Below are 12,742 nucleotides of genomic sequence, written 5' to 3'. Positions count from 1 at the left end.
AGTCAGAGTTTACCATAGTGCATGAGCGTGTGCACGTGCGCCAGGTAAGTGAATGATTTTTAAGTACTGCGTGCATCTTCGGGGGGCGCTGCCCATGGAAATGTTGGAGATGGTAGTGATCTTTCCAACTAACTCAAAACACTAAGTTAAATATCAGGCACCTGTAAGGTTATATCACATAATGGTGAAACAACATGAGCTTTGTAGAAGCCAAGGAAACCCACATCCCTGGGGTTTTACCCTCATTCTCCCCTAACTGCTTTTAGTCTTAAGATGCTTGTGAGTCTGGAATTGTTCATAAAGAATATTCTAACAAGGACTGAAATGCGGTTCAGTCCTAATAAAGGTAAGGTTTATGTGACCCAGTCAAGCTTTTCTCATGTCTAGATACGCTTTCCAAACATCTGGGCAAATCTTCCCATCCCCCCAAAACTTACAATTCAAATATATTGCAATCCTGCTATAACTTTCCAGAAAAGGAAGTATTTGTTATCAGATACATCTAAGGACCAGTGCAATGATCCTGCATCCACTCAGGACTTACAGGGGATCTGTCTGTGAAATACACCTTTTCCACACAAAAGCACTCTTTAGTAAGCGAGCTGTCACTCACCCACATGTTGCCACAGGAAAGGCAGATGGGACACAGAAACGCTGTCTACCTATGAGGTCGGCAGAAATGCTTGGGAAAGGTTCACGATTTAGAATGGCCACTCTAGTGATCGTCATGCAAATCACCAGAGGATGCTGCAATCAAAGCTTTAAATTCAGAATATTTCATTCTCAGAATGGGCTTCTCCTCTCAGATTATATCTCTTAGATATTACTGTAATTAACTAAAACATCAACTGGAAGAAACAGAGGTAACAAAACATGCTAATTAATCTTGCTCGTCAACCTGACGTGATGAGACGCCTGGAGAAGCGAATGCACTGTGAGAGAACCGAACTCATCGATGGGATCACAGCTAAACTGGCTACCAGGATGGGGTGCTCAGAGACAGTGAATCACGGGAGCTCGACCTTGGGGACTGTCTGGCCCAAGGCACCTTCCTTTCTGGCTCTTACCAACCTGCGCAGTGTACTGACTGCCATGCGCTGAGCAGCTGTCCTCCAGCAGGCCCTTCTGCCGTGAGGTGTCTGCCTTGCAGGCAGCTACCACGCACCAAAACCTCTCGAACTGCGAGCCAAAATAAACCTCTCCTTTGAGATGCAGGTGTCAAGTGCTTTGTCCCAGCAATAGGAAGCTGAATCACATACAATCAGGTTGAGAAATTCGCACTTCCCTGGCTACCCTAATTCAGTATTTGGTGGAATAGTTTCATTAAAAGTGTTTCTTCTTTTCTATAATTCATAGGTTAGGATGCTTATTAGAGATTTAACAGCCACAGTTTGGGCCAGCTCTATGTGCCATTTCATTTCTGCTTATCCACAGCACTTTGGGGTGAAGTAATACTTGGTAGAGATAAGCTTGCTTGCTATGGAAAGCACAAAAATGTGAAAGAGTTCTGCTTAAACCTCACAGGATGTCTTTTCACTTAATTAGATTTCCATTTACATAACTGTCATATAGTATTTTTTGTTATAGTTAGAAAAATATATAGAAAACAAATGTTTAGAATCAGAACATACATACATAACACTTTTTATCTTCTCAGTTTTTCTACCCATGTCACTTTCTTATGAATTGAGTGGTCAGATTTCATCAACTGGTTTCAGCTTGCTCAGCCTTCTGGTCAGCTGCTGAGGTGGATGTAGAGGAGCATTTGGGAATGTGGGGGTGATGGAAGACAGTATGCTGAAGGTCTTCCTTCTGGCCTAGATCCATAGTATACAACAGCACTGAACAAATATCCTGGGCATTTTGCTATCATCAAAACTTCCACTGGGAATAGTATTTGAAGTACAAATAATATTGTTTTTAAAATGCCTTAATTTCTAGAAATGAGGGAATTTAAAAAACTAAAGTCTAAATGAGGCCAGGTGTAGTGGCGCATGCCTGTAACCTTGGCACTTGGGAGGCTGAGGCAGGAGGATCACTGTGAGTTTGAGGCCAGCCTGGGCTATATAAGTGAGTTCAAGGGCAGCCTGCACTACATAGCGAGACCCTGTCTCTAGATAATAAACAAATAAAGTCTAAATGATAGTAGTTGTGATATGAATAACTGCTGATATTGGTTAATGTTTTGTGTCACAGACACTTTCTCTCATTTAGTTTTCAAGTGTCTAAGAGATACACATGTCTTTTACCTCCATTTTATCTTCTTAATTTCAATACAGTTATGAATCACTAAACCTGCACAGTTCTTTTTGTCATTCAATTATAGTTTTGCCCCAGAGGTATTTTATGGGCCTCACCCCACCCCTGGCCTTGTTTTACAGGTGAAGTTTGGATGATCCTGGGTTACTGTCTTTAAATTTAATTCGAGATAAAAGACTAATAAAAGAACCAGCCATCATAGCAAAGTGGATGGCCTTCCAGTGTGTCCTCACCTTCCCCTGGTGGCCTTCTGTAGAACCTTCATGCCCGCCAGGCTGCAGGAGCGTCCTTCCAACTGTCTGTCCCTCAAGACGGCACCCTCCAAGTGCACCTCGCCGAAGATTCCATAGGCATCTTGCACCAGAAGGCAGACTCTGTAAAAAAGCATGCACATTTGGTCCTTGAGGAGAGTGTGGATCAATACAGAGAACATGACTTCCTTCTTCACTAGAGATGCACCGATGTCTTCTTCCTAAATGCTGGCAGTCAGGGCAAATGAGGTTAAATTCAAGTGCATACTCTTTGGATTTGTACAGGCAGGTGTTTGGATGGCTGGAAACAAAATAAAGAATTCTTTTTTGGCATGAAAAAGAAAACCCTTCAGCCAAATGTGTTTGAAAAGCACATAAAGATTATAGGACTATCCTCTAAAGCAAGTATATTACCACTGCTCAGAAACAGTGTCCTATCGCCCATTTTTATGCTGTTCCTAAAGAAAAGAGACACATAGGTTATGTGAACGTTTAACACTGAGAAAAGCTTCAGCATAACATTATGATGAGAACAGTAAGAAGCATTCCCTGTAATGGGTACCTACTTAGACATGCACATCCCAGCAGGGTAAAAACCAGTGTCCAGCTGGCAGCGAACTGCACCTGATGGATACCCAGGGACATGGCAAGATTTCCCCGAGTTTTTAAGTTTGGAGATCAATACTTATGAAAGCCTATTTGTGCCTATATTTCTAATCCTTTCACTTCATAATTCAGGTAAATCAAGTCTTATTTACTACAAAATGATACCTCCTCGGAAAAAGTTTCATAGAGCCTTAAAAATTTAGCCAGAAAATAATACTACAAAATAGACTGTAGGACATAAAACTGTTTTAAAGATAAAACTATAAAGGAAAAGAACAGATGAACAATGAGAAAGGGGAAGTTAAGCACCAGGTGCTACCTTGGCAAAAGGGACAAGACCCAGACTCTCCAGTGAAGACTCCCAGGTCTGCAGGACACCCTGGCCTCCAGAAGAAACAAAGGGAAACCTTGCCTGAAAGAAGGCGCCTCCAACTGGATTGGTAGTCTGCCGCAGAGCTAGAGCACCACAGAGCTCTCACAAACAAGGAAACAAACCATTATGCATAGGAAAGTCTAAAGAAATAATAGCTGAGCACTCAAGATACTAGAATTAACAGCTATGAAATCCAGAATAAATATTTTAAAGAGTTAAAAAATCACAAAAATATTAACAGGAGACAAGAAGCTATAGAACATGACATGGCAGATTTGAAGAAGAATGAAACAACTTTGAAAAAGGAAAACTGCATTCACTGAAATAACGAATTCACCGATTAAGGGTAACCAAGGGCTACATTCACCTGGAAAACAGTTCCTGGATCTAAGTTCTAGGTCTGAAGCAGTTACCCAGAGCGCAGCCTGCGAGCTGAGAGAGAAGCAGGCGGGAAGACTGGGAAACACAACAGACAGGAGGAAGACTAACCTGCGCCCCTGCGGACTCCAGGGGAACAAGATGGAGGAAGGAAGAGAAATTTGTAATCTAGTGCACGAGAATTTTTCCCAACTAATAGAAGACACAGAAAGAAAAATGAGTAACACTCAGGACAACTGAAAGGAAACTTATTCTAATACATATGCTGTTGTGAAAATGAAGAACACCAAAGGCAACAAGATTTTACTTTTATTTTGTATGTGGTACTGGCGATGAAACCCAGGGCTTCCCCACTGAGCTATGTCCCTAGCACTTTAAAAAACTTTATTTTGAGACAGGGTCTTGGTAAGTCACTAAGTTGTCTGGGCTAGGCTTGAACTAGCTACGTATTTTCCTGCCTTAGCCTTCCAGAGTGCTGGGAGGAAAAATAGCTGTATGCTGTTTTGGAGGACTGATAGGAAAAACAATTGCATGTTATGTTATCCTAAGAATGGGTATGTATAATTCAGTTGCGAAGTGTCTTTAGTTAGGACACTTCTAGTGCAATTTAGTTAGGTAAGGTCTTAGCCAGACAAGTATTATAATTGATTTACATGAGCTAAATTCACCTCTCCCCCCACCTCCCTCCCCCACACACCTTCTCTCTGGTACTGGGGGTTGGGCCTAGGACTCTGGACTAAGCTACATCCCCAGTACCCCCTTCCTCCCCAAGACACAGTCTTGCTAAGTTTCCCAGGCTTGGTTCAAACTTGCAATACTCCTGCCTCAGCCTCCCAGGATGACAGGCATGTGCCACCATGCCTGGCTGGGATTTTATGTCTTTTTGAGACAGGGTCTCGCTATGCAGCTCAGGCTGGCCTTGAGCTCACTTTGTAGCCCAGGCTGGCCTCGAACTTGCAATGATCCTCCTGCCTCAGCCTCCCGAGTGCTGGGATTACAGGCGTGCACCACCACGCCTAGCTGGTTGAGATTTTAAAAGCAAGAAGCACACACACATACACACAATCGTTTTAAATTTACCCAATTGGTCTAGAATCTTTTAGCAAGAAGTGCAAAATGAGAAGATATGAAAAGAACAACTTTAAAGGAATGAAATTTTGTTTTATATCAACCTTCTACTAAATCATGAATAAAGCCAGAAGCCCATGTAATATTTCCAAAATTATTGTTTTGGGTGGTAGTTTGAGTCAGGGTCTCACTATTTAATTACATCCTGGCCTTGAAGCCCCAATCCTCCTGCCTCTGTCTCCCAAGTGCTGAAATTACAGTTGTGTACCACCATACCTAGCTTATTTTCAAAATTCTGAAAGCCATATTAGAATTGTGTACCAACAAAACTATCTTTCAAGAATGGTGGTGAAGACATTTTCAGATAAAGAAAAAAGAGGGAGCATTTTCTACCTACAGAGCCTGAAATATTTAGTAAGTATTAAGGTAATTACTAAAATAATGTTTAAGTTATGCACTTTAAGAAGAACAAAATTATCCTGGAAAATGGGTCTAAGATACAAGAAGTATTAATGATGAAAAATGTAAACAAGCCATAATAAACACAATGAAATAAAAAAAAAGTACAGTTAATATAAACTAAAGAATACAGAGATGAAAAACTGTAACGCATAGCATGAGTCAGATGAGGGTGAGATAGGTTCAAATGTTCCCAAGTCCTCACAGTACTCTCTATGTAAAGTTATCAATTTAAGTATAATATATACAGTAAGATTTCAAGGAAAATTACTAAATAATTACACTACTAAAATAAGAGAAATAGGGAATAGAACTTCAAATCACTGGAGAAAAAAACGGAATGAGAATTATATGTAAAAAAAACAAGAAAACATGGGAAAAAAAGCATTAAAAAGACCAGATCTAATGCTTCATCCAAAGTCCAATCACATTGTGTGTTCTCCCCTCTCTCTAGGAGCTGAAGTCTGGCTTAGGTCCCAGAATGCTAGGTGAGAGCAGAAATGAAAATAGACATTGTTATGTTGACAGCTCCAGCCCTTTTTTTAATTTTGAGACAGGGTCTTGACAAGTGCCTAAGCTGTCCTGGCTGGGCTTGAACTTGCAGTCCTCAAGCTTCACCTTCCCAGACTTCCAGTAGCACAGGTGTGAGCCACCTGGCTAATAATGTCTTTGTTTATATGCCAGGTCTCCTTACCCCTTAGCCACCTCCTTGTCTGACTTTTTTTCCACTCCACGTCTAAATAGGGAAGTCGAGGCAGATCCTCGGTGATCAGGACGGACAGGTGGGACCAGACTTCCTTGCAGAAAGGTAGAGCCAAAGCAGCTCTCTGCCTGGGGCACTCATGACATTAAGGGCTGCTTGTCTGCTACTGATACATTCTACACTTTAAGTGTTATTATCTGTTAACATTTACAGAAGTCAAGGTGAAACGAAAGTCCTCATGAATCCAAAGTTCCTCTCTTTCTGTGGTGCTGAAAGGGAGAGGGGATGAACTGGCAACCACCTTTGCCTCCAGTTTGCTCCGGCACTTGCCAAGGACGGGTGCTGCTGTCTGCTGCTTCTCTCAGAGATGACTGATCACGCTCCTCCTCCTGTGTTACTCCAGGCCACAAACCTCTGCCATATGGCTGCACTCACAGACCTGTGTGTTGGTGACATGCCGGTTCAGGCCTAAGGTGGATTCATCATCCCCACTGGTTCAACTGGATTGGAACGGCATTGAACAGATACAGCCTGAATCAGAGTGAGCGTATCAACAGCGCACACCGAATTTCATCACTTGTCAACTCTGTCTCCTAAAGTCAGTGCTGGAGTGACGGGCCTGAGCAGAAAAGGGCCACAGGATGGACCTGTCTTTCCTGAACCACCAGATATTTATCATAAATTATATCATATTCAGTAAAACCTGATGGCTTTAAAGGGAGACAGCATCCTGTTAGAAACTCTGGCCTTGCCAAAGTGACTTCCCTGTATGAGCTTGAGTTTACTCATTTTAACATGGGAATTCCAAGTCAGTGCATATTTACAGGGCTTTAGTAAGCATTTGAATAATCTGAATGATATAGGGCAGTGGTGGCGAACTTATGGGATGTGTGTTATTGTTATTTTTCTTTTAAGACAAAAAATGTTAATGTATGAATTGATTTTTCTAAGCTAAAACTTCAGTATGCAGGTTTACTGCAGGCGGCACTTTGTGATAAGTAAGTGGGTTTGGGCTTGCAGTTTGGTACTTGGTCTCTAAAAGGTGTGCCCTCACTGATACAGGGCTAGGCAAAGTAAACGACATAAGTAGGTAAGTCATTCCTTACTGGGATATGTAGGTAGAAAAACAAAACGGACTTTTTTCTTCTTCTTTTTGGTATTGAGACTGAACTCAGAGTCTTCAAACTGAGCTACATTTCCCCTATTTTATTTTAAGACAAGTCTTGCTAATTTGCCCAAGCTAGGCTCAAACTTGTCATCCTCCTGCCTCAGCCTACTAGAGAGTAGCAGGGATTACAGGCATGTACCACTGTGCCCAGTTTGGTTCAATTTTTATAATAAAATTTTATAGTTTTCTTTTTTAGATTTTGCCGGTACATTTTAGATATACATACTGATCACATTCATCACAGAGTAATTTTATAATCTTTTACATACAGTTCTTGTACACATCCTGTTAAATCTGTGCCTAGATTGTCTATGGGTTTGTTTTCTATTTTAAGTGGTAGCTTTGTTCACTGTCATGTGTATATAACTACAACTGACTTACATATTGAACTTTTCTAATCCATCAATCTTACTACACTTTTTTGTCATCCTTCTTATGCAGTTTTATGTAATCATTATGAAATAATTTATGAAATGTTGATTTTGCTTCTTTTTTTCCAATCTTTTTGCTTTTTGTTAACTTTTTTTCTATCATTTAGTATCTTCAGAACAATGTTAAAGAGAAGCCAGTGACTCTGGGCATCCTTATCCCTGATTCTGAAGAAAATGTCTTCAATATTTTATAGTTAAGAATGTTTGCTATAGCTTTTGTTGATATCCTTCATCTGATTTGGGATTCCTAGTTTGTTAAGAATTTTTTTCATCATATATGGATACTGGATCTTACCAATGCATTTTCTATATTAACTGATGTAACGATATGTTTTCCCTCCTTAGCTAATGTAGAAAATGACAATTATACAGTTGTTGTAAGTATTAATTTTTCACTTCATAAGTAAAGCTAAGGCTGGGTGTGGTGCTGCATATCTGTAATCCCAGCACTTGGAAGGCGAGGCAGGAGGATCACTGGAAGTTCAAGATTGTCTTGAACTGCATAGAGAGAGCTTGTCTCAAAAAAAGTTAAAAGGAAGGAAGGAAGTAAAGCTAAGATCCTACTTGCTATTTTTTTAGGATTCTTGTATCCATGTCAATGAGTGATACTGGCCTTTAATTTTATTTTTCTGCCCCAAACTGAATCTACTCATTTTTTTTATTTTTAATTTTTTTTCAAGTTCATCTTTTTTTAAATTAAGTTTAAAAAATTTTATTAGTATATGTTTACAGCACATAATGATTATATTCATTGTGGGTACTCATAATTTTAATTTTATGCCTTCTATTTTCTGTAAATTTATTCATCAATGACATTATACACATTTTGACATTTACTATTTTTGTTATTTTTCAGTTGTATTTTAAAATATCTACTCTTATTTCTTCTTTGATTAAGTTATTTGGAAGTATTTAAATTTTTCCTATAAGTACTTAAAATACATATATTTGTGTTATGAATTCTAATTTAATTTCAATAAGGTGAAAGAATTATTAATATTTTTAAAAAATTATTATTATTATGTTTTGAGACAGGTTAACCCAGACTGGCCTCAAACTCTCAATCTTCCTGTCTCAGCTTTCTGAGGTCTAATACATAATTGGTTTTTGTGAAAGTTTCATGAGAGAATGAATATTCTCTATCTATCTATCTATCTATCTATCTATCTACCTATCTATCTATCTATTTTGGCAGGGGGGATACTGGGAATCGGACTCAGGACCTTATGCTTGCCAGGCAGGTGCTGTGCTGCTGAGCTATATTCTCAGCTGACAAGAAAATATTTTCTAGTTGGATAGGAGATTTTGTGCATGACCTATAAGTCAAGTCAGTTAAGTGTTTTTCAAAGTGTATCTTTACTTCATTTGTGGGTCTGTTTCACTAGTTAGTTACTGCATTAGGCATATATTGCTGCGTGAAAAAATTACCCTACAAATTAGAAGCTTAAAATAACATTGTTTTGGTGTGGGTGGGTCACAGATTCACCATCTTGACAGCAGATGGTTAATGCCAGACCCTGTTCTGTCTGTATTTTGTTACCCACCAAGAGGGCTTTACAAACTAAGTTTTATTATCCTTATTTGGCACACAGGAAATAAACATTAGACAGACTTACTATCTTACACAAGATCATTATTAGTTTTCCATTAGTGTGACAAAATTCTGGTGATAATTGATTTAAAGAGGAAAGGTTCATTTTGGTTTAAAATTCATAGGCTTAGCCCATGATTAGTTGGCCCTGTTGCTTTTGGGCCTGTGGTAAGGCAGCACACTGTGGTGGGGAGCACATTGGGGAGCAAAGCTGCTTACCACATAGCCAAGAAGCAAAAGGGAGGAAGAAGAGATTGGGGTTCCACCACTGCCTTCAAGCACACAAGCCCAATTCAGAAAACCTCCCACTCAGCCAGTGGTGGCAAACCTTTTAGAGACTGAGGGCCCAAGCTGCCACCCAAAATCCACTTATTTATCACCAAGTGCCAACACTGCAATTAAACCTGAATACTGAAGTTTTAGTTTCAAAAAACAACTCATACATAACATCTTTTGTCTTAGAAAAACACAGTAACACGCACGCCATAGGTTTACCACCGCTGCACTAGGCCCCAGCTCCTAACATTTCTACTACCTCTCAATAGTGGAGACCAACTTCAATAGTTGGAGACCAACCTTACAACACATGGGCCTTTGTGGATATTCCAGGTCCAAACTATAGCAATCACACAAGTTTAAGAGTGCAGTGAAATACAAAAGTGGAGAGCTAGCAGGCTAGTTTCTGGACCAAAATCTTCATCAGAGTTCACATGCAAGTGAAACTGACCTACTCTATTATTTTTTGTTTGTTTTTTTTCAGTACTGCAGAATGAGCCTAGGGTTTTCACACAAAGCTACACCTTCAACCATTTTCTTTTCTTTTATTTTGAGATGAGGTCTTGCTAAGTCATTCAGTTGCCCTGACTGGGCTTGAACTTGTAATCCTCTGGCCTCATCCTCCAAGATGTTGAAATTACAGGTGTGTGCCACCATGCCTGGCTTTTAATTTAATTTATTTAAATGTAAATAACCAGTGTGACTAATAGTCATCCTACTGGACAGCATTGTCCAGAAGCATAAGAATTCATGGAGCCCCAAAACTGTAAATACTTCATTGGTTCATCAAGCCTTTCAAGAGCAGTGAATAACAAGAGATTGATAATATTAGAAAAACCGCAGCATAATTGAAGAAGTTATTTAAAACAGAATTACATTTAAACTACTTTCAAACTGTTTTATCAAAAACATTAATACACATAAGATGTTAACAGGAGTGCCTTGAAAATCATCACAATCACCATAATGCCAGCAATATTTTTCCTACAATATATTTTAGCAGATTTATGGAGAAAAATATATCAGAAGCATATATAATTATTACTGCATTCATATTCTTTGAGAGAATATTTTATATTTAAGGAAATCTTGAAGTTTAGGTCTATTTACTGTGCAGAAATATTTATTATGTATAAGATATATTTAGAACATGATTTAATATATAGTATATATATATTAATATTTAACAAGATAGTTATACACAACAAACCTATTCTTTAGGTTTCGTGACTGGAGAAAATGGAGAACTTTACAAAAGTTCTCTCATTATGGACAATTATCAAACTACTAAAACAGAGGGTCCATTCAACCAGCTCTTCCCCTCCTAGGTCTCTTCCTGAAGGAGTGAAGACATCACATTACAGTGACATACTCATAACCATGTTTATAGCAGCATAGCTCATAATAGCTAAATCTTGGAAGCAGCCTATTTGTCCATCAAAAGAAGGGATAAAGAAAATGTGGTACTTATATGAAGTGGAGTATTACTCTGCAATAAAGGACAAAATTGACAAAGTAAATCGTACACACAAATAATGCATGATTTCTCTTATATGAAAAGCCCAAAGCATAATTAAAAAGCAAAATAAAGGACAGGTAATAGGAAACAGATCTTTTGCAAAGAGAAAGGGAACCAAGAAATGGGAAAAAGGGGACATAAAAAAAATTAAGATGTGTTACGTACACACCACACAACACCCCCAAGATGAATGTAGTTATTATGTACTGTAGACATGTACTAATAAAGATAAAAATCTGATAAAAATTAGGCTTTTCTGCCTAATAACTAGGTCTGGTCCAAGCCCATAAAAAGTTGTAATTCTTCAAAATGAACACTTTTGTTTCTACAAAGATGAGAAAGTAAATTAGCTAAGATGAAACAATTGATGTCCAATTCTATTGATTTAACCTTAGAAATTAAGGGCAAAAAAAAATGATGTAAGAAATCAGCTTCTCTCCACAATTTGACTATGTTGCCCACTGCCTCCCATTCACACTGTTTCTGAGGAGAAGTCAGATACCATCTCATTTGGAGTCACTGGTTTTCAGTATTTTGAGTACAAAGTGTCTAGGTGTGGATATGTTTGAATTTATCTTTCTTGGAGTTCACTGAGCTTCTTGGATCTGCAGATAATTTGGTCAGTATTTTGTCCAATACTTTTCTGCAGCACCCTCCTCCGGAGCTCTACTCACTGGTGTCTCATTTCTTTTTAAAGAGTAGGAAGAATTTATTGAGAGAAAGAAAGCCTCTGAGAGGGACAGAAGGAGGCCCAGAAAGTGGGTTGCCCATCAACCCTGCTTCTCAAGGGTGTATACTGAGCAAAGTCATGAAGGGAGGCAGGTTTAAAGTGGGACAGAACTATAATCAACCAATTAAGATTACAAGTATAGTTGTTTAGGTAACATCGATTCAATGGCAAATCACAGGATGGGTGTGGGACACAATTATGGTCAGCCAATAAGATTACAAGTAGAGTCACTGGGGTAATATTGATTAAATGGGGATCCAATGGGAAAACAAGTCACGTAGCAAGCGCACATGGGATGGCAAAGGACTTTCCTGGAAGCAGTGGCTAAGGAGGTTTGGTTCTCCACGCCAAGGTGATTGATGTCTGCTTAGAATGTCCCATGTATCCTGCTGGTTTTCTTTGGCTTTCTTCATTCTTTTCTTTCTTTCTTTCTCCTTCAGATTACATAATGTTGACTACAGCCTCAAGTTCCTTAATCCTCACTTTTGCCATCTTAAATATATTGCTAGCCCCGTTTTTCCTTTTATTTGAGTATAACTCCTTTCAACTCTAGAATTTCCATTCAGTTCTTTTTATAGATTGTATCTTTGTTTTTTTTCCAGTATGAGGGGTTAAACCTAGAGTTTTTGCATGGAACTACATTCCCAGCACTTTTGTAAATTTTGAGACAGGGTCTCACTAAGTTGCTAAATTGCCCAGTCTAAGCTTGAATTTGCAACCCTCCGCCTTGGCCTCCCAGAGTGCTAGGACTACAGGCAATGTGTTACTACTCCTGGCTTAGAGTTTATATCTTTTGTTTACAAGGAGGATAGTTTGAATTTTTTATTAACAGTAGATTTCATTGGACATTGTTATCATACATACATATATTTTAATCATATTTGTTCTTTAATTCTTCAGACATGGTTTCCTTTAGTCCTTTGATACTTT

General features: G+C 38.8%; 1 protein-coding gene across 4 annotated transcripts in view; it reads right to left on the bottom strand.

Moving 5' to 3' along the window:
• The window catches only part of Spidr (scaffolding protein involved in DNA repair), a 349,934-nt gene that overhangs the window by 56,273 nt on the left and 280,919 nt on the right, over positions 1 to 12,742 (bottom strand). For all 4 annotated transcript variants that reach the window (XM_005396031.2, XM_005396032.2, XM_013520203.1 and 1 more), the window contains one exon: positions 2,493 to 2,633. In XM_005396031.2, coding sequence (XP_005396088.1) covers positions 2,493 to 2,633 — 141 coding nt within the window. The remainder of the gene's footprint in view (positions 1 to 2,492; positions 2,634 to 12,742) is intronic.

Source organism: Chinchilla lanigera, unplaced genomic scaffold, assembly GCF_000276665.1.
Source record: "Chinchilla lanigera isolate Chin_1 unplaced genomic scaffold, ChiLan1.0 scaffold00053, whole genome shotgun sequence".
In the NCBI taxonomy this organism is placed as follows: Eukaryota; Metazoa; Chordata; class Mammalia; order Rodentia; family Chinchillidae; genus Chinchilla; species Chinchilla lanigera.
This window is presented reverse-complemented; position numbering and strand designations above follow the sequence as displayed.